This window comes from Taeniopygia guttata, chromosome 3 (assembly GCF_048771995.1).
Source record: "Taeniopygia guttata chromosome 3, bTaeGut7.mat, whole genome shotgun sequence".
Lineage (NCBI taxonomy): Eukaryota > Metazoa > Chordata > Aves > Passeriformes > Estrildidae > Taeniopygia > Taeniopygia guttata.
This window is the reverse complement of record NC_133027.1, coordinates 38036694-38058268: the sequence shown is the minus strand read 5'-3', so window position 1 is coordinate 38058268 and position 21575 is coordinate 38036694. Positions and strand designations below refer to the sequence as shown.

The window sequence follows — 21575 nt, the reverse complement described above, 5'->3', positions numbered from 1 at the left end:
TGAAAATTAGTTTGAGTTAATTGATTTCATGCAATCCTGTGACATTGCTATTATTGTCTGATACAGTAAACTGCAGACAGACAAAATAAAAATTTTAAGTCCTCTCCCCAGCACAAACACTCATCTCAGGGAATGAATGAAAGGCCTATGAGTGGTCTTGCAGGCTTGATCCCTGCTCAGTTTGAGGAATCAAAAACCATTTGAGGTGTAGGATTCTTCCCCAAAAAACAAGTTGATGTTCCTATTTAGCAAAGGGGACTTGAATATGTGGCCATATGCAGCGAGTGAGCCAAGTAAGGAAGGTCCTGCTGGAAGTCCTGCTGGACCTTTTTGCAAACAGTGAAGGGCTGGTGGGTGAAGTGATGGTTGCATGCCTTCTTGGGCACAGTGATGACAAAATGATGGAGTTTTTGGTTGCTGGTGAATTAAGTAGGAGGGTAACCCACCTTGGACTTCCAGAATGCAGACTTTGGCCTGTTTAGGAGACTGGTTGGGAAAATCCCTTAGGAGGCAGTACTGAAAGGCAGAGGAGTCCAGGAAGATTGGACATTCTTCAAGAAGTAAATCTTGCAGGCACAAGAGCAGGCTAATCCCATGTACTGAAATATGAGACATTGTTCAGCCTGGCTGAACAAAGAGTTTCGGCTGGAACTCAAGGAAAAAAATAATTTTATTATGTTTGGAAGAAGGGGCAGCTACTCAGGAGGACTACAAGAATATAATGAAGTTATGCAGGGAGAAAATTAGAAGGGTAAAAGTCCAACTACTTAATCAGGCTACTGCTGTAAAAGACAATAAAAATGTTTTTTTTTAAACAGAGAAGCAAGAAGAGGAAGGCCAAGGAGAATCTCTTGTCATTTTTTGAATGCAGTAAAAACATAGCAACAGAGAAGGAGGAAAAGGCTGAGGTACTTAATGCCTTCTTTGCCTCAGTCTTAATAGTAAGACTGGTTGTTCTCCAGGTACCCAGCCCCCTGAGCTGGAAGACAGGGACAGAGAAAAGAATGAACATACAACACATGACCACTGGAAATTCCTTTGTAGTAGTCTGTCCGCTTTGTGATCAGCAGTTTCCAGTCTCATGAATTACATAATGGTGCTGTGGTTTAAGGGTTTTTCACTTGGCTGGGTCTTTTTTACGAAAGACCCCTTTTCCCCCTGTAGTTACTTACTGTAAGTCACCCATCTTCTTGACACAGATGGTTTCACAGCAGACAGTGAGTGAAATGGTTGTATCCTCAGAGTTTGATAGGTAATTTTTTTTGCCTGCTTTCTCTCACTCATTCATCTACCCACTCACATTCCTTTTTTTCCCTGCAAACTCACAGCATATTCTCCTCCATAATTCATCATCTCAAGATGTACTTGAGCATCTGTTTATTTTTTTATTATTTTTATGCTTTCTTGATAGATTTATCAATATTTTAGCAGTTAGTTCTTTTCATGTGCACTGTTCTCTTTCACATTCACACAGCTGTATGCTTCTAGTGTGGGCTCTGGACCCAGAGGAATACTATCAGCTGTCAACAACCACCCATAGTTGGATTATCTGAGTTGTGGAACTTTCACACCTCAGATGCTGAGACATCTTGGGTTTAGCAGTGTTACTAGGTGAGATACGTGGCTGTGCTGCTTTTGGGGCCAGCTCAGCTCTGGAAATAGTTCTGGTACTCTACAAAATCTCATCTACTCTCTTGAGCTGTGTGCCCACCTGCCTGAGACAGGAAGAGACACAGCAGGACCATCCCAGTTAGTCTACACTGAGTCAACACCATTTTTTAGAGGTGAAACACTAGCCTGGGTTCATAAAAATATCTGTATGAGCTCAAGCCTAAGCCTTTAAGCAGCAGAACATAAGAAAACAAGCCATAGTGCAGGCCATGGAGCACACTTAGATCCTCTAGTGAATAAACTCACCTCTCTCAGTGCTAACAGGGCTCTGAGGCATGCACCCAGCCTAAGCAGCCAACCTGACAGTTCAAGGGTGAACTAAACATCAGCAGCATTCCTCACTTCAGGAATTACCGCATTTTCTTGCTGATTAGATAGGAAATGGCATTTCTCCCTCAAAATGTTTTGTTCAGAGTTTTTTTTGTATCATCTGTCAGGCAGCCTTAGTTTATAAAGGGAACAGTTCTGTGGGAATAATTTGGGATTCTATCCTCTTCCAGTTCAAATGTTTTTCTCCAGATGTTTCCCAAACTACTGTCCAAACAGGCCATGGTGGGCAAATACTTGATGTCTTTGTGACTTTTCCTCTGGCCATATGAAAACAAGTGTGACACATTGGTGTTCTTCGGTACTGCTCCATACATGCCCAAAGTGAGCTGGCAATGAATGTCCCTTCCTCAGCCTAAGATGCCTTCTTTCTTTTTCAGGTGTGTGAGAAAGAGAAATTGCTCTCAGAAAGGAACCAGCTGAAAGCAAGCATGGGAGAATTGTTAGACAACTTCTCGTGTCTTTCCCAAGAAGTGTGTAGAGACATGCAGAGCCCAGAACAGATCCAAGCCCTCCACCGATACTGCCCCGTTCTCAGACCCATGGATCTACAGCCGGTCACCACCATCAGCCCCGCCCCAGCTGGTGTGGAGCAGAGTCTGGTGACCTCCCAGTGCGTCGGGGAGAGCATGCAGTGCTGCTCGGAGCAAGGCTCAGTGCAGCTGGGAGCACCCTGGCTGCCCAACAACATCTCGGAAAATTGTTCGGCTGGCGCGGGATTGGATGGAGCTGATGCAGGTACTTACCCCGAGAGAGAGCTTCCACCAGAGCAAAGCAGCCAAACGGTCACGGTAGACTTCTGTCAGGAAATGACTGATAAATGTACAACAGATGAACAACCTAGGAAAGATTACACCTAGTGACTCGTAACCTTAACCTTACACCTGGTCAGGTGTTCTTCAGTCAGCCAGTGGCAGTGTTCATTTGTTGTCTAGAAGAACGTATTTGGTGCACACTACAGTGGTCTTAGCAGCAATACTGTTTTTAAGTATTCCCTCCTCTCTACAAGCAGGAGTTCTCTTCACAATGGTGCTATCCCTTGCTCAGGCAGGGAACGAAGCAGTGGCAACACTGTCTGTTTTTGTATGTTGATTTCAATCTTAACAGGGATGGACATAACACCTCTGAGGACCCAACCGCAGCTTTTTTCTCAGTGGCCCATGTCACAAAACCCTAACTCAGGAATTTCCTCTGAATGTTCAATTTTTCATTGAAGACAGCTTCTTTACACATCAAAGTTTTATAGCTAAACTGTACATATTATATATAATATATATAAAATATATATATCCATATGCAAGAGTCCCTGCATGCCTCAATTTTCTCATCCTACAAACTGGAAGCTTTCATTTCTATTGTACAAACAAGTTCCAACATTCCTTTTTGTCTTTGATGCTAGAACTAGTTTGGTAACTTGTTACACGGTAATTTTTTCCTCAGTTCGCAGTTCAGCAATAGCATTCAATTTGTACTTATTTATAAAACTTTAATGTCGGAAACTTATTTGAGATTTTATTATAGACAATTTTTTTGGCACAGCCATTTCGTGCCACTTGAGCAATGTGGAGTTATTTTATTTTCTTGCAGATACTGTACAGTAATGGTCAACTTTGCCACTTGCACTGAGTTTCTGGTCAAACCTCTTTTCATTAATGAAGTCATGACTTCAGAATAACTTGAGTATATGGTTTTCTTTGCTTTATGGCTTAAAGGAAATAGAAAATTTTTATCTAATAGACAAACACTCAGGAGCTCATTATGTAGTAAAAACAGTCTTGCCAAATACTGAATTCACTATACAATTTGTAAAGAGAATCTGCTTGAATTATTTTTATATTTAGACTTCTTTCTGTTTCACAAACCAAGTTTAAGTGCTTGTGAGTTAATGATGCTTTTGGAGTCTTATAGGGGAAAGTATATTTCACTCTTTAGAGAAAAGTGTATTTGACAACTGGATCAATTCATCAAATGTTCCATGAAGTAAAGCAAACAGAGATCACGTCGATATACTTGGGGGCTTTTTCTCCAGCCCCACTCTGCATCCTTTACTCATGGAAGCAACTGCTGCTCCGGCTAGTCCCCAGAGCCTGACCTCAGCTGTCCTCAGACATTACCTGTTCTCCCCACCAGACCCAAGCTGTAGAGGTGGGTCTGGTGAAGTCAGTGACCCTGCCTAGGTAGGCAGAGTTGCAGGATTACACCCCTAGTTGTTGACTTCGGCTTCCTTACGGAAGTCCAGCTAGCACTGTATCCTCTAAGAGCAAAACATACGTTTGCCAACACCCAATTTGGTCACTTACCCATCAAATTGTTGTGTTCCGGGATCCTCTCATCCTGCAGCATTGCCCTCAGCACAAACTGCAGCTAAAAGAGCGCTGTCTCAAAGGAGACTACTCAGTGAATTGGCTTAGTTGTAACTGTATTGGACTTGTATCTTAATGTTGACTCATGTTATGACTGTGTGAGACAGCAGCTTTCCAAGCATAACATCTGTATGTACAGTGTAGACAGAAGAACAACCTCCTAATGCTTTTTTAATAATTATTACTATTCTAAGTGTACTGAGTTTTTATTTTGTGGTTCTCTGCCCTACGTGTGCCAGGTTGTGTGGCTTTATTGACGACAACTGTCATGTGCTTTATTGGCTGATATTGTTTGTTCTCACTGAAAAAAAAATGACCAGCTGTTCACACCTGTTTAAAAAAAAAAAGTGTGGGGAAGCAGCTTCTCAGAAGCACTAAGTGATAATGTGGTCTTCTGTGCTAACGTTTACACTAGAGGTGTGCGCTGGTGGTTTTTTGAGGCACTCAAGTAGATCAGCATCTTGAACCCTGGAGGAGGAATCAGCTCCCTCTCTCCACTTTCTTCCATCTTCAGACTGTGCTCATGGACTGTCGCCCACTCGCCACAAAGTCTTGCTTTTATCCTCCTCATGCAAACTCTTGTAATTGTAGCCAAGCTACTGAGGAGGAACTGCATATAGCATGTGCCATGTTTGTTGAAAATACTTTTTTCCCCCGCATGTACAAAGAAAAACTAGTATATAATGTAGGAGAATATTTATGTTTAGGTATTAATCATTACTGTACAAAATCCTTACCTTTAAATGTTCAAAAATATACAAATGCCATAAACTCCTAGTTCACACAGTTGAAAAAGGGGGAGGAGTTGTCCTTTCTTTTTAAAAGAACTTAACCTAAAAATATCTGAACCCCCTCCCAACCATCCTTTGCAGGTAACTGCACTGAGAAGCTCTTTGGTGGGGGGGTGGGATTTGATTTTCCTTTGAATTTGTTGACGTTGCAAAGCAGTTCTGTGCTTCGCAGAGAAGTTTTGTTTCTATGAGACCATGGTGAAAGCTAGAATTTAAAACTAAATGTGAATCACATTATAGAGTCATAGCTACTTGGGGGGGGTTGGGGGTGGGTGGGAGGGAAGGGTCAACTGACACAGTATTTTAAAGATGTTTTTCTGTTGCCTTTTTTATTTTTAAGTGACCTCCTATATATATGAATAGATAGAATGTTTTATGAGTATAAAACCAAGTTTTAACTTGCTTCCTGACATGAAGATTTACTCTACTAACAACTCATGTGCAACTGGTACTCTTGACCTCATTCCAATGGTTTAAAAAACCCACCCACACAACCCATTGCGCTGCAGCTCTTAGGTTTGACCTGGCCTCATACTGGTGCTGGGTCCCTTGATTTCCTCTACCTTGGGAACTGATATTTAAAACCACTGCTCAAATAAGTGTCTCTTCCTCAACCTTTCTCTCATCTCTCTCTTTCCCTCCCCTGCAAGCTTTTCTGGATGTTTGATTTCATTCTTTCCCATTAGAAGTGGCTGATTTTGTGTCATTGCTTCCTATATTTACATGTATCATGGTTTTTCAGTGGGGTTTTTTTGGTGGTGGTGGTGGTTGTTTTTTGTTTCTATTTTGTTTTGAGGTTTTTTTGCTATTTTGAACCATGTGGCTTTCAAAGCAGTTACTGGGCTAACGTTTAAAGGAAGATATTGGGAGAATTAGTTTCAGACCTGGACGTCAGTTTACATACCCAACCATTCTTGTCTCACAAGGTCAAACCAAATGACCACAAAACATCATTGGAAAGAGCGGAAAAAAAAAAAAAATCTGACTGCAGAATTCTAGGAGTTTGGCCAGTGGTCACTGTGATCTTAAGAATCTCTTTGCATTTGTCAAAGAGGATACATGCAGCATCTCTCCTGCTGGGCGTTGCTTGGGAATGGCATGGTGAGACCCTATCTCCCTGCTGAGCACTTCTCTGCTCCCATGGGCACATGAGTCCTTGGAGCTCTGTCCAGTCTGTATCTAGTCCTCCTTTTCCTCTGCCATTGCTATACTTGTATTGCCAGGAAACCTCATTTCATTTAGGCTTGTTATGCTTTGTCAGGTGAGTACTACACTATATAATGTGTTTGTTTCTCTGCGTTCTCTGGGGGTGCCTTGAACACAAAAGCTCATTGCAAGCTGATTCTGGAACAAAAAGGTAGTGAAAAAATAAATTTAAAAAAAGAAAAAAAAAAAGAGCTAAAACAAAACAGAAAACAAGCAAAACAAAAGCAAAAACGTTGGCTGTATTATCAGGAGATCCCAGTATTTATATCACTGACTTCCTAACATGATGACTCAGGCGTCAAGAGTTTGATGCTGCAGTATAAAACTATTATTTTATATATTGTACAAGTAATTTATTAAATGTCTTTCTAAGGGTATATGCTGCTTTTAAGATGCACTATATTTTTGGATCTAATCCCTGTATTTTTTTTTTTCCCAAGGAAGTAAAATGTGCTGCAAAAGCAAGCCACAGTGATTAGTATGCTAACTGCTACTTCTCTAAAAAGCAGAGTGGGAACAAGATATGTAACTTTGCTAAATGGATTAACTCCTGCCAGAGACATGATTAATGCTGATACTGTGGTTGTTAATCTGGAGTGTGACACTTCATCATGTCTCTATCCTAAAGAGTGCTTAAATAGAAGTTAAAATGCCTAGATATATAGTTAATTTTTTTTAATATGTGACTTCATGATTGCCTAGTAAATAAAACAGATCTGCATGCTGGAATCACTATAATCCTATAATAGAATGAAAACTGATCCACTAGGAGAAAGCATGGTGAAGCATTACAATTCCAGAATCAACACCACATCCTCATCTGTGTCTTGTAATCCACTGCTGTGGTGGTGAAGAGAGAGCAAGGGGTGTGTTTGCAGAATAGGAGACCCATAGTGAATTTTGCAGTGAGACAAAGTGGGTATTTGCCAGGTTCCACAGGCTCACATTTTGCTCCACTGGACATCCTGTACCATTGCAACAAGGAGTGCTGCTTTCACCTTTTTTTCCCCTGATCTGAGATGCTTTTGAAGGTGCCTCTGGGTGAATGTTGTAGCCCATGGCTACAGCATTTTAAAAGTCTCTATTTTAGGGCTGCCTTGAGAAGTTTTAGCTCAGTATGAGCAGCGGGTTTGCATAAGGAGGGGATCTGCTAAGTATGGAGCAGTTTTATTTTTATGAGAAGTGAGGTGAAATTCAAACTATTAACATAAAGAATTTCTGCTCTCTTTCCTGTTAAAAATTTTCTCAACACATTTTGACTTCATTTCAGTTTTGTCTCTGCCAACACAGTCCAAGTTAATTTTGCTTCCATATATAAAATACATGTATGTATGTATGCATACGTACATCTATAATTCTAATCAGATTGTATGTTTGTGTATTTTCCTGTTTATGATACATATATGTATATTTATAATACTCCCTGGAGTATTTTATGACTCAGGCATCAGGTCTGATGCTGTAGAATACAATATATGTGTATATGCATATGTTCAAATACTGTGTGTATATTTAAAAGATCTATTGTTGGTGGTCTGTAGAATAATTATTCCCTTTACTCTCAAAATTTTAATGGCATTACTTGCAAAGATTAAGTGTACAGTATTTTCCTACACTCCACCAAGATAGGTATTATTTATATTGAAGTCAATTATTGATGAGCATTTTAAGGTAGTACATGAATAATATTGCCATTTTTGCAAACAAAATAACTTTTTGGCAGGAAGGAATGCTAAAAATATCTTTTTATAAGCTTATTACCCCAACCAAACGACTGCTAAAAAGCCAGTTAGATGACTCCTGTTCTTGTGCAAACTTAAGTGACTGTGGGCAGAGCCCTCGCCATAAGTGAAAGGCACTATGTGGTTCATGCAGTGCCACTGTTGTCCCTTTTGGCTAATTAAGGGCATGCAGAAAGAAACTAACATCCCAAAATAGAAATGGGAACTGGCAGTGTTTGATTTCATTGATTGCTTAGAAGCAGAGATGGTCCCAGGCTACGAACCCAAACGACCCCCCTTGCTTTGGAGGGAGCCAGGCAGGGGCTGCAGTGGACAGTGGGCTCATCCCTGCAGCCAGAGGAGCCCGTGCTCTGGGATGTGGGCACAGGAGGGAGCAGCTGCCCTGTGCTGGGGGCTGTGGCTGGCACCCCCTGCCCAGGCAGGGGTACCCTGCAGCTGTGATGTACCCAAGGGAAACGCGCATGGTTGCAGTCCTGTTCTCACTGCTGCATTGGCTCTGCCTGAAGCTCTCTGGATCCCTCAGACCAGCAGGAATGATACTAAACACTTTGGTGATATTCGATGTGTGGTTGTTTACTCAAAGTTGCAAGCATCACCTTTGATTTCAAGGGTGGGGATGCCCTAAGAGTTTGTTCCAGAACCAGTTGGTTACAAGTGCACCTCTTATATATGCCTTACAAACTTCAGAGGCCATATTCAAAACAGGGTTTTATCAGTGTATGCAAGGGGGTGCAACCCCTCTTCTCTTCCTCCCCAGGTCAAACAGTATGGACAGTTTTCACACATATCTACCTGTATAACCCTCTGTACCTCTCATAACTGGTCAATGACTGTAACAGGTTACATCAGGTGTTTTTTCTACATACTTTTTACACAAATTCTATGCGATTAATGTAACTTAATTCAATGCATCATTTTATTGTACTAGTTCTTAAGCTTGTCTTTATTTTTTTTTCTAGGTGACTGTGGTTTCTTGTGATTTTTATTGTATAAATAAATGAGGTGGCTGTTGATGCTTACTCTCTGTTACTAAGAATTTTTACCTTTTTGGAAGAAAGCATTGCTATGAACTAATGAATTTAAAATGTCATTTACTCATTGTAAATACAGTATTGTGCAAAAAAACAAAAATGAAAAAAAACCACCCAACCCTTTTCATTCATTTGAATTGCTAGTGTTAACTGAATTTTGTCTAGACACCATTTCTGTTGATGAAATAAAGACATATCATTATGTATTGTAAATCGTCTCATCATGACTCTGAAATCAATGTTGCAGGGCTCGGTTAGTGCACGGGTTGTGGGTGAGATGCAGGAGGTTGGGTTGGAAGCAGTTGGAGATTCACTGCCAGGTGAATCTCTGAACAGATGAAGAGACTTCTACTCACGTGGTCCCACTGCTAATTCACCAGCAGTCTTTGATCCAGGGATCCAGTTACCTTTGATCTGCAGGAACAGCCCAGAGTGTTCTGCTGCAAACATAAGTTTTTTTGGAAGATCAAATAAGCTATATCTATACTTGTTCCCCTCGTGCATGACTTAAGGCAATTCTGCTCAGTCTTTGTTTTGGTCTTGTAAAGCATCAGTGTACTTGTTGGAAGGCAGGGGAAGAGGCTGAGGTTTGTTCCCCCTTTAAGGAAAACCTGAGTGAAACTGAGAAGTTTGTGTAGAAACAAAACATAGCTAAAAAATCTCTGTAGTATTCCTTCCTGAAAGAGGAAACTTGTGCCATGGACCATTAGCAGGAAAGCAAGAAAAGAACAGAGAAATTACAACAGCTTTAGATGCTATTTACCACAAGCAGGACATGGGGTCCAGCAGGGAGGTGTTTGTGCTGTGGGAGTCCCACATCAACCACCTCTCTCCTTGTGTCGGATGCAAGCTGGGAGCCTGCTCAGCAACTTGGCAGGAGGAGACACCGGGAGGGGGGAATAGCATGACCAATTGAATTGTCCTGCCCTGGCCCACACACTTGCTGGGATGACGCTCTGTGGCATGGGGAGGAGGTCAGGCTGCTAGAGGGGGGGTCCCCAGGCTTTTTCATCACCAGACAGAAGACCATCAATCATGTTCCCTTGGCCACCAACCTTAGTGTCTTCCTGTTGAGCATGTATGAAGGCTTCTCACCCCATCAAAGCTGTCAGAAGATGTGTCCACCATGTCTATGCAGCCTGGCAGTAGGCAGAGTACATTAGCACAGATGTTTCTCCATCCCTCAGTTGTTGCTGGCATTTAATGGCCACCATTTCAAGTTTTTTGTTTGGTTTTTTTTTGTTTTGTTTTGGTTTGGTTTTTTTTGTTTTGGTTTGTTTGGGTTTTTTTGCCTTAAAATACTGAATAAATGCACAGGCAAATTGACAATGAGTTTCTAGTGAGGCAGAATATTAATGTAAACCATGTGCTCTTGAAAAAAAACCAAAACACTACAATATTTATGTTTGAGTTATTTTCCTGCAGTCCTGCTTTCTGCTAGCCTTGCCTTAGAGTTGTCAAGTCATGGAGGATTTTTATGCGTAGGGAAATCTGCATAGCAAACAAACTTGTTCCGAGCATCATTCCCTAATGAGATGATAACAAATGTGAACTTTGATAAGCTTGACAAATGAAAGCAGCTCTAAGTATGGGGGGATAGAAACAGGATCAGGGACAGTCAGAAGAAGGTGTTTATTTTCCAGGTACACCAGTGTAAGAGCTGCTTTCTTGGGCTGCTTCCTTGGGCTGCATACAACCCAGAAAGCCAACCCTCTGAGCTAGGCTCTACTAGCAAAATGAAATGAGCTCTTTTTGTCTTTGCTGGTCTTTTGGTTCCTCAGTATGAATTAATGAGACTGTGAAGCAAATAAGATTTTTGCAACCACAATGTGATCTTCTCAAATAGCAAACTGGAAAGTATAGATGTTTTGCACTGAAAGTAAATTGTCTGATATCACTTAGCTTCAATTTTGAATCCAAAAGCATTAGCTATGAGGAGGCTACATTAGCATGGAAGGGCTCTATCAGAGTTTGAGGATTGCATTAGCACAGGCAGAAAAGCCGCAGATATTCTTCAGCTGTTTTTCTCTCTCTTTAATTTTCTGTCCCTTCAGATTCCATGAGTGTTTCCTCTGTCTTTTTATTCATCAGCTGCTGAAGTCTAGAGAGATAGAGGCCACGTAGCCTTCCAGGTTACTTTCAAATCAAACTATTCTTTTCTTGTCAGTGCCTTGGGTCTTAAGCTACCTTGAAGTTCTGCGGATCAGGCTGGTTTCTGATATGAACACACCACTAGCATGCACAACAAGTTGTACATCCCAAAATGCTCCCCAAAGACACAAGGCTGTTTCTGCAGTGGTAGCACACACTAACAAGATCCAGCTCAGTCTACATTAGAGAAATCTTGAGTTGTGGAGCAGGCTACCCAGTAACACCAGCAGTCAGAGTACAGCACAGCTGGGATTGGCATGAAATGGAGGAATAAAGTGTTTGCTTTTTTAAACTGTATTATCAATTTAGCATTATAGCAGTGGGAGAGGGGAACATAATGACAGAAAATCTTCTTCTCATCTCTCTCTGCAGAAGGCAGTTTGTTCTCAGTCCCTTAGTTTATTTCTTCTCCTTAGAATTTCCTACTTTTTCATGATGGATGACAGTTCTAGGAGCATACTCTGAAAGATAACAATAGAAAGAAAGCACAAAACTGAATTGGCTTAAAGGAGAAAAAGAAATGTTATCATAGTAATTAACCCCAGCACATAAGGGAGTCTGGTGTTTAGCTGACAGCACACTTACCTTGCAGGGCTTTGTTCAGTGCTAATGGGGGTGTGGGAAGAGAGGAAACACCTTGATTTTAAACCAAAATAAATACACTAATGCATTGGTGTAACCAACAGGTTGGGGGAGGTGATTCTCCCTCTCTACTTGTCTCCTTGAGGCCTCACCTGGAGTGTTGCATCCAGCTCTAGGACCCCAATATAAGAATGTCATGGACCTGCTGGAGCAAGTCCAGAGGAAGGCCATGAGGATGGTCAGAGGGGCTGGGACACCTGTCCTGTGAAGACAGGCTGAGTTAGGGTTGTTCAGCCTGCAGAAGAGAAGGCTTCAGGGAGACCTTATAGCATCTTCCACTACCTAAAGAGGGCTTACAGCAAAGCTGTAGAGGGACTGTTAGCAAGGGCATGTGATAGGACAAAGGGTAATGGCTTTAAACTGAAAGTGAGTAGGTTTCGATTGGGTATTAGGAAGAAATTCTTTACTGTGAGGGTGAGGAGGCACTGGAAAAGGTTGTCCTGAGCTGCTGTGGATGCGCCATCCTTGCAAGTGTTCAAGGCCAGGTTGGATGTGGCTTTGAGCAATGTGGTTTAGTGGAATGTGTCCCAGCCCATGGGTGGGGGGGTTGGAACTAGATGATCTTTAAGGCCCTTTTAAACCCAAACCGCTCTGATTCTATAATTCTGTGATTTAGTAATTTGTTTGAAATCAGTGAACACACCCTAGTAGCTCTTCCTAGTGAGGGGGTTTGTATATTTTTGAATTCTTTAAAACCTTACATAAATGGACTCAATAAAACAAATTCCCCTTTCTAAAATCCAGCTTACTTTTTTGTTGCTGCACAGATCATCAGAGGGGTTAATTAGTGTTCAACTGCTGCTGACACCCAAAGTTTATCTGTGTTTGTGCAAGTGGTGAACAGTTATCTTTGGGTGGCCAAGTGGCTTTTGCAGAATAATTGGTACACTTGCTGTCATCACAAGTTTCTTCTGAGTCCTCCAGGGCAGAATAAAATACAAGTACTGTGGGATTTTTTTTTTTTTTTTAAGAGGAGTTTACATTGAAAAACTGCACAAAACCAGGAGTAGTTACCAGCAGGTGTAAATGTGAATACCTTTAAAGATTCTCAAAAAGCTTAGAGGAACACAGGGTTTTGCCAGTCCCTTACCCCACCTGGAGATTTTCCTGGTGGAGCTCAGCTGTATAAATAACTCCTCCATGGTTATCAGGTTTGTTATTTCAATGTGCATTCACTCTTATCAAGCTGTTGCAGCCCCAGAAGCAAGAGCAGGTAAGAAGATAGTTAAGTGAGTCGGTATTTATTCCTTACACGTTATTGAAAGGTTGAGTAAACATGCCCTGTTCTGAAGAAGATGGCAAGCACTCATGCTGAACAGCAGCTTTCTCTTCCCTATCCTGCTCACTACGGAGTGTTTTCCCAGTGAGTAAGAGGCTCAAAGCTGAATGAACAATTGAGAAGCAGGAAAAAATAGAACAGCATGGAGGAATAAAAGAGCAATGAGGGAAACCAAACCTAGTGAATTGTAAAATTTTCACAACTTTGACAGAACTAGGATTTCAGCCCCAGAGACTTTCTTTTCTGCAAAACAATAAAATCAGCAGCCCTATCTCAGACTAATTCTGCAATCTGAGAGTATCAGTGTCACCATCTGCTTCACTGTCAATTTTATTCCCTTCATTAACCATAAGAAGGGAGTCTTGCTTTTAAAGATACACTTGTTACTTTGTAGCCAAAAATACAGACTTATTAAAATGACACTGTGAAAACACGGGACATCCTGGAGGAGAGGATGGGGAAGACACAGCACTTCTTGAAAAACAAAAGTCTAGATTGCCTAAAATGCCTAAGATTTCATTATTAAAGTCTTGCTCTAGTAATTTTGGTTGCTAAGGTCATTATACGTCTTCTAATGATTTCCAGTTTTGGTTTTTGATTTAGGAACTTATCATGACTTTATGAAGAAACACAAACATCAGATAACGTCAAGCTCCCCATCTTTTTGGAATATCCTTGAGTACTCTAGAAAGAGCACGAGCACAGTAGTTCTCTTAATACAGGTTTAGGCATGGGTTGCAAATATAATTAGTTCCAAGTCATATGAAAGTTGGTGCCTTTGTGAAGAGAGTAGCCAATCTAGTGTAAATACTCCCAATCCCAATTAACCAAATTAAAACTCCTAGGTTTTAGAGCACACCTTAGAATTCTTTAGAGAACTATCATACAGGTAAAGACAAAAAAGAACTGATGCTGGACATCCTCTCAAGTAGTATGGAACTGGAATCCTCTGCTTTAGAAAGGCAGGAAACACAACTAGCAAAGACTTCAAATGCAGCTAGCAATGAAATACCAGACAGCCTCCAGCTTTTGTAGAAATGATTGCAATTCAGCTATTAAACTGGGAAGACATTGTGACACTCTGAAGATGGAAAGTCAGGCTATGGTCATCTCAGCTGAGCTTTCTGATCATTCTGCAATTGTTCTCTGGTTTGCAGAAAACGGGTAAGGAGGAAGATACTTGATTCTGGCGAATGGCTCCTTTAGAAGTAAAGCTGCTGTCTTCTCTAATTGTTCATTTGGAGTGCTCAGATCTGTCATTTATGCCCCCAGAGATAGTATGAGAGTTATTCAATGGTCCTAATGGCTTGACACAGTCTTGCATGTGGCTGCTGGGAGACAATACCCCTCATTGCAATGCTCCAAGAGCCAGGTGCCTGTTCTGGGCTGTAATTCCTGGCCCTGCCTATTTTCACGAGAGCACAAGTTGTATCTATATTTGTTATAAACTGATCTTTGACTCCATCAGTCTATTAATCTTATCAGGCTTAAGCATGTATTATCCACCTGTCAAGACCCTGACTGGTGCAAATGATGAGATCTTTTTCTCATAATACAATTCATGTGCAGAGTCCTATGGACAGCAGCATAATTCCTACATGCCTTTTGTGGATCCACCTCCTGGCTGTCAGCTATGATTATGGATATGCTAAATTCAGTGAAGCTTTTTTCGCTTTTTTTTTTTAAAAACTGCCATTTAAGGTCTGCTTCACCTAATGGAGTCTGGCAGCCTGGGACCATGCAGAAGATGCCCTTTTGCTCCATTGCTGTATCTCCCCTTAAATAAAAGTTAAAATGTGGTGAGAGTTGCAAACCTTAGGGCAGAACTATGTGTGTACCCACAATATCTCTTAGAAGATAAAATACTGTTTATTCTCTAAGATGCATCCTCTAAGTGAGCCTTGGAAATTATTAGTTTGGAGACAGTTATCCGTGAATAAATTGTTTTCTGTCACTTCAAAGCATGCTGACTGCGATCCTCAGGACCAAGGTTTTGGAGTCTTGCAGATAGTCTGACTTCATCTGTACGTAGTTGCTAGATTTCCCTGTCAGTGCAGAGTTTTGTAACATTATTGAGATTAGCTCATTCATATAGTCAGCAATACTCTTGTCATTTTATTTAGGTGGAACGAAATCAGTTGGAAATAACCCTCATGTCATCCATTTATTCTTCCACCTTTGCTTTGCTGTGTGCTTGAAGGTCCAGTTTTGGTTGTCTGCCTTCAGAATCTAATAAACCTAAAGCTTGACCAGCAGTGGCTCAAAAAAAGTTTTTTGCTTTCCCCAATGAATCTTTAGTCAAATAAGTTTTTTAGGTTTTCTGTCTCTCTCACTTCAGCTTCCTGGTCTGAATAGTTATTAACTTTGGATAATGCCACATGAAAGAAATGGAACAGAACATAAAGAGTGAGTGGTTTGGGTGTAAAACTAAACAGTTTCACAAAATGTAAATATTTTGCCAGGGGTTTATGCTGCAGTTGGATGTGAAATTACAAAATGGCTCTTCATCTCCACCAATTTCAGGTAAGGAAGTTTTAAATAGCCTTTTAGTTTGTGGCTTAACATGGTTGGTCTGTATAAATCCTACCAATGGGAAGGGCATTTCTTCTTTTTTAGATCTAGAGCTGGTGTGGTTTGAACTGAAGTCTGGAAAAGTTGAGGAATCCTGATAGCAAAACATGCATTTTATAATCAGTATCCTACTGTACTGTTTCATTGGGGTTTCATTCTCTCCTAAGGGTCCAAAATAACCTTTCCTCCAAAGAGGAAGGCCTAAGACAAACTTCTTGTTCTCTTTGAGAGACGCAGTTTTGTACTTATGAAATAAAATACTGTTATATGACCCAGCCTAGTACTATCCAACACCTGGTCTTCATAGTTTGATCCACTACATCTATTGGGTCCAATACATGACGAGAAGTAACTTTTAACAGATTCATTTGTTCCTAATGATTATTATTTGCTTGTTAGAGATTCAGTTTTGGTATGGAAATGGCGTTGATTATACTGGTCAGAAAAAAGCTCCTCAGTGGTTGAAGGTCAAGCATCCATAAACTGTACCCTTAGACTTGCTCGGTGCTTTCAGTGCCACAACTCACAGAGCACAGCTGACTTGTCTGAAGACTCTTGCAGTATCAGATGGATGGATTTTGTGTAACTTTGAGATTTTCTTTCAGCTTGGAAGACAACTATGGTGTTTGTGGGCAGCTGCAGCCGTCCTGCTGTCTTAGCACAGAACATGGGTATGTGTTTGGTTGGAGGTTGCTAGAATGATTATTGAGCTGTAGAAAGTGATCTTTTCAATGTTGAGTTGATACTCCTCTCTCATTGAACCTAATACAAAGAATGCTACAGACAAATTCTGGCAGAATGGTGTGGATGAGGGGAAAAAGAAAAGACTTGAACCAGCATGGAACTAAAGATGATAGTTTGGGAAATTTGTTAAAGAAAATTGAAGATTAGTGTCAATTCTGCTCTTAGGCTACCCAGATTAGATTAGTACAATCCAGGTTAGAACAGACTATATTTCGGCTGTTTAGAGTATGTTTGTGCATGTGGATTCACTGTCATGTTAAGAAGTGTCTGTACTTTCTCTGCATTACTGTTGCAAGCCACTGTTAATCAGGGATGTCAGTAGGCAATGTTTTTGTATGCTTCATTTAGGATTTTTAAAATATAGCTACTTTTAAGTACTTATTATTTTAAAAAAATATGGTCAATAAATTTTTAATCTAAAAATTTTTCATCTAAAAATTTTTCTTTTATCTAACCATTATCTCTCCTGTGAGGAAAGGCTGAGAAAGTTGGGGTTGTTCAGCCTGGAGAATGCTCCAAGGTGACCTAGTAGTGGCCTTCCAGTAGGTAAAAGGGAGCCAACAAGAGAGCTGGAGAAGGACTATTAGCAAGGGCATGTAGTGATGGAACAAGGGGGAATGGCTTTAAACTGAAAGAGAGTAGGTTTAGTAGGAAGAAATTCTTTATGTGAGCTTGGTGAGGTGCTGGAAATGGTGGCCCAGAGAAGCTGTGAATGCCCTGTCCCTGGAGGTGTTCAAGGCCAGGCTTGATGGGACTTTGGGCAACCTGGTCAAGTGGAAGGTGTCCTTTGAGAGGGTGAGGGTTGGAACTAGATGATCTTTAAGATTTCTTCCAACCCAAATAATTCTGTGATTCTGTCATTAATACATGATTATCGTCTTCTGGAAATCAATATTTTAAAAAATCAAACCAATACTGAGTGCCTTTGACCAAATTAAATAGTTAATATAGGAATTGAGGAATACAGACTGGAAGAGTATTCAAGTTTTAATGCCCAGGTTAAACATATTTATGATGTACCAGGATATTTATGTATTGAAATCAGTATTCATAAAAATGCTGCAGCAGTGCCAGAATAAAGTGCATTTGCCAAAACCTTGCCTCAGTTCTATTAAGAAGTACATATACTTTGAAATATTGCATGCTCTAAGCAGGAAGCACCAGGTAGCATACTTACATCAGTTACATTTTAAAATGCTAGCACAAGTCCTGTACATAATGATCTCCAAAAACAGCATGCTGGAATAGTGTTACTTTCAAGAGTAATGACATTGTTTTGCAAACTGACTATATTTCTCTGAAGGTCTCCCCTGGAAGGTAGAATCATTGTCATTACATAGGAAAAGCTGCCAAGCAACTTCTGTGAGTTCTCAAGAGAGTGCTACTGAAATTCTGCCTTGCTTTGAATAACTTTCTGCACTTCACCTTTTTAAAGAGCCTTCTATCTGACTATCAAAAGCCAGCAGATCAACAGATTAGGCTCTAGGTACTCTCCCTGTATTAGAAAGATTGAAGTGGGAAGTGGTTAATTTGTACCTAAGTGACAAATTAACACGGCTTATGCTGACTGGCTTAGTGTAGAAACTGTAACCCCATGGAAACTGGAATTTACAAACAATTTTTGGATGAGCAGTATAATAGTGCCTTGTGTTTCCTACCAGAAAAGATTTTAAGTTTGTTGGCTTTTTTTGTTTTATATATAGGGGGGGGGGAAAGGCATGGGGGGGGGGAGGGGGTGTTTAGGAAGAGTGAGGGGGGAAAAAATGGAACAGAATCTATGATTCTGAGCATTGTGTGAAGTAATCTTGTTTATTACATGCCCTATAAAAAGGTATTTATGGGCTTGCTACTGCAAACAATTGTAAAGGAACCCCTATGCTCTCCAAGAACCAAACCTGTGATCTGAATCTGAGACCACCAGAATTCAAATCTCTTTTAAGAAAGCCTTGTTGACTCTTGAATACAAGCACAATATCTTGTCAACATTATGACTGTAAGCAACCCTAGAACATGTGGCCAAAGAAAAGGAAGAGCTGCTGGAAAAGCAATTCTGTAGTCATTGGCTCTGGCATTGCAATTATTTGGTGGGGTTTTTACATGTAGATCTTTTGATTTATTTATTGAACAATTATTCAGCTTGGAGGTCACGTCTGAGACAAATCTGAAACTGAGAGAAGTTGTGTCATTGAACTCAATGCATTCTTGGCTTCTCTTTCTTACAGCGGCTGGAGCTGAAGAAGTTTTCCCTGGGACAATCCTCGTTGAGTTGATTGGGATGATGGAATGAGTATAAAGAAGCTGGGATTCGGTGACTAAGAGCTTCTCAGGACTCAGTAATTCCCTGGTATTCCTGCTTTCACGGCAGAAGGAGGCGGAGCGTTTGGGAGCTTGGCTCTGTCCGGGGAGCCGCGAGGAGCTGGGGCTGTGTTGGAAGTCCTGCCCGAGCCGTTCTGCCCCCTGGCTCGCCCCCTCCTCCCCAGGGCCGGCACTGGATGCCGATGCCCCCCGCCGCCCCCCTCCCGCGGGCTGTCCCGGGCGCTACTTGCCATGGACACGCGGCGTCCCGAGGCGGCGGGCGGCGGGCTGGGCGCGCCCTCCGAGCGGCGCTTCCCCTCCGAGCCGGAGCCGGAGCCGGAGCCGGGGCCGGGGCCGGGGCCGGGGCCGGGGCCGCCGCGGGAGGCGGTGCTCTCGCTGTCGCTGCCCGCCCGGCTGCCGGTGAGGACGCGGGAGAGGAAGCTGGACTTGCGGGTGCCGGGGCAGTGCCCGCTGTCCGGGGAGTCGCCGCGCTCCTCACCCAGATCGCGGCAGGCGCTCACTCGGCTGTGCCGGCGGGGCGCCCGGCGGGCCGCGGCGGCCGCCCCCGCCCCGCCGCCCCCCGGCGCGGCCCGCGGCGCCTCCTCGCTGCTGGAGGAGGGCGGCGGGTGCTGTCCGTGGTGCCGGCGGCGCGGCGGCGGCGTGGCCCGGAGCTGCCCGCGGTGCTGCCGGGCCGGCGGCGCGGGGGCGCCGGGCGCGGGCGGCGGGAGCGGCGCGGGCGCGGGGCGCGGCGGGGACGCGTTGCTGGCCAGGCAGGGCGGCGGCGGCACCACCGAGCTCTTCTTGGAGTTGTACGCGCTGGGATCCTCCTCGGACGGGCCCGGCGGCCACAGCGGCTGCCCGCACAGGCTCTTCCGGATCTTCTTGATGCCCAGGTGGGCGATTTCGAGGATATTGAGGAAGAGGGAGACGGCGGCGATGCTGTTCATGAAAACCATAAAGATGGTCTTCTCTGTGGGTCGGGACACAAAACAATCCACCGTGTTAGGGCAAGGGGGCCGAGTGCATTTGTAAAGGGGAGACATGTGAAGCCCATATAAAAGATACTGACCTATCATAAAGCCCACTTCGACCACCGACCGGGTGAGGATATGTAGGACATAGGTGCGCAGCAGGGACCCTCTCAAGGGTGCCTTATTCACTTTCTTCTGTTCCTCCAGCTTACGCAGTTCTCTCTCCACTCTCTTGTGTTCCTCGAGCATGGGCTCCAGGCCCTCGAGCTGAGCCCGCAGGTGGGCTTTCCTGTTCTGTCGCTCTTTCTCCAGCGCCCTTAACCTGTAGAGCGCGTGGCCCATGTACACCAAAGATGGGGAGGAGACAAATATGATCTGAAGTACCCAGTATCTGATCAAAGAAATGGGGAAGGCTTTGTCGTAACAGATATTGTTGCAGCCAGGTTGCTCCGTGTTGCAGATGAACTCGGACTGCTCATCATCCCAGACATCTTCAGCAGCCACTCCCAGCACCAGCATCCGGAATATGAAGAGGATTGTGAGCCAGATTTTGCCAACTATGGTGGAGTGGATGTGCACTTCTTCAAGGATGCTGCCCAACAAGTTCCAGTCCCCCATTGTCAGAAGTTCATTTCTGGGGGGAAAAAAAAAAAACAACAAAAAACTGTAATGATGGATTTCTTTTGGAAATGGCCATTTTTAGTTTTTGTTGGTTTTTTTTTTTTTTTGGGGGGGGGTATTTTTTTTTTGTTAATTTCAATATATGTGTTTCCGATACATTCTTTCCGTAGCTGGAGAGTTCTTATAAGTTCGTCATTATTTTCTACTTATTGGGCCTTTAAATTAATTCAAACTTCATGACTACTGGTCAAAAACGCAAATGTGATATTATTTTAAGATTAAGATATAGTGATTTCAGCTGTAAACCACAGTACTTCATAATTGCCCATAGCTTTATATTCTTTTCTTCCCACTAGAAATGAAGACAACTTTTTTCCCACCTTGCAAATCACTTGCCAGCTACAGTTAATTCTACACCCACTCCATTCTACATTGACTATGGATTTGCCATAGTTTTGCCACAATAGATAATGTTCTTGGCTTTAATTTTTTGGATAAAGTTTTGAGAAGTGTCCTATGACTTAAAAACAGTTTCATTTTTCACCCCAAGGTAGTAGCAATTTTAGTGCCATCCATCCAGTATTTTCCCATCTACTCGGGTAACAATTCAAAAGTTTATCTCTTGGCTAGCTAAAACTACAAATACACAGCTGATTTACACATAGCTGTACATTTGCAGTCTCAGTTATAGGATAATATCAATAAACCAAGTGCTCCTAGGGTTAATGCCTTTTTATGCATCAAGTTTTGCTGCATCTTAATTATAAATTTTAACAAATGAGAAAATGGAATCAGAGTGATGTGAAGGTTTTTAACAGTGAGTGTGTGAAAATCTTTTTAACTACCTCTATCCCAGAAACTGATTCACAAGCAAATTGATCTATGTTCTGCTTGGTTTACAACCTGCTTCTTTTGAAGCTTTCTTTTGTAGCTTCAGGTAATGTGGGTAATTGATATATAAGATATTTGACTGTTTATTTGTGAATCAACTGCGTGTTTAGTGTTATGTCCCTGGAATTTTTTCTGCTAATATGGCAATAAATTATTGAAGAAACTGGGATCATATCTACCTTAGGGTTTGCACTCGAATCTCTTTTATGCTACAATACTTTCAAAACATCCCAAATTTTACTAAACTACAACCTTTAGTAAAGTGTAATTTCTAAGGTT

At 42.2% G+C, this 21575-nt stretch overlaps 2 protein-coding genes across 13 annotated transcripts in view; one reads left to right on the top strand and one right to left on the bottom strand.

Moving 5' to 3' along the window:
- BACH2 (BTB domain and CNC homolog 2) overlaps nt 1–5405 on the top strand; it is a 181867-nt gene extending 176462 nt beyond the window's left edge. For all 12 annotated transcript variants that reach the window (XM_072926653.1, XM_030267591.4, XM_030267595.4 and 9 more), the window contains one exon: nt 2379–5405. In XM_072926653.1, coding sequence (XP_072782754.1) covers nt 2379–2858 — 480 coding nt within the window. In that variant the 3' untranslated portion in view covers nt 2859–5405. The remainder of the gene's footprint in view (nt 1–2378) is intronic.
- A 515-nt stretch (nt 5406–5920) lies between these two features.
- GJA10 (gap junction protein alpha 10) lies at nt 5921–21277 on the bottom strand. The gene is made up of 2 exons (XM_072926645.1): nt 19065–21277; nt 5921–11743 (listed from the first exon to the last, which is right to left on the bottom strand). Exons 1-2 carry the CDS (start codon nt 20400–20402, stop codon nt 11705–11707), a joined length of 1377 nt encoding a protein of 458 aa, XP_072782746.1. The 5' UTR covers nt 20403–21277; the 3' UTR covers nt 5921–11704.
- Between the last annotated feature and the right edge of the window lie 298 nt (nt 21278–21575).

Bases quoted from the DNA above. Each gene is read 5' to 3' on its own strand.
- GJA10 (XM_072926645.1), bottom strand. From the start codon at position 20,402: ATGGGGGACTGGAACTTGTTGGGCAGCATCCTTGAAGAAGTGCACATC. The intron at 11,744-19,064 runs GCAAGTAGCGCC...GTTATCTTTCAG, and splicing joins CGGGACGCCGCGTGTCCATG to AGTATGCTCCTAGAACTGTC.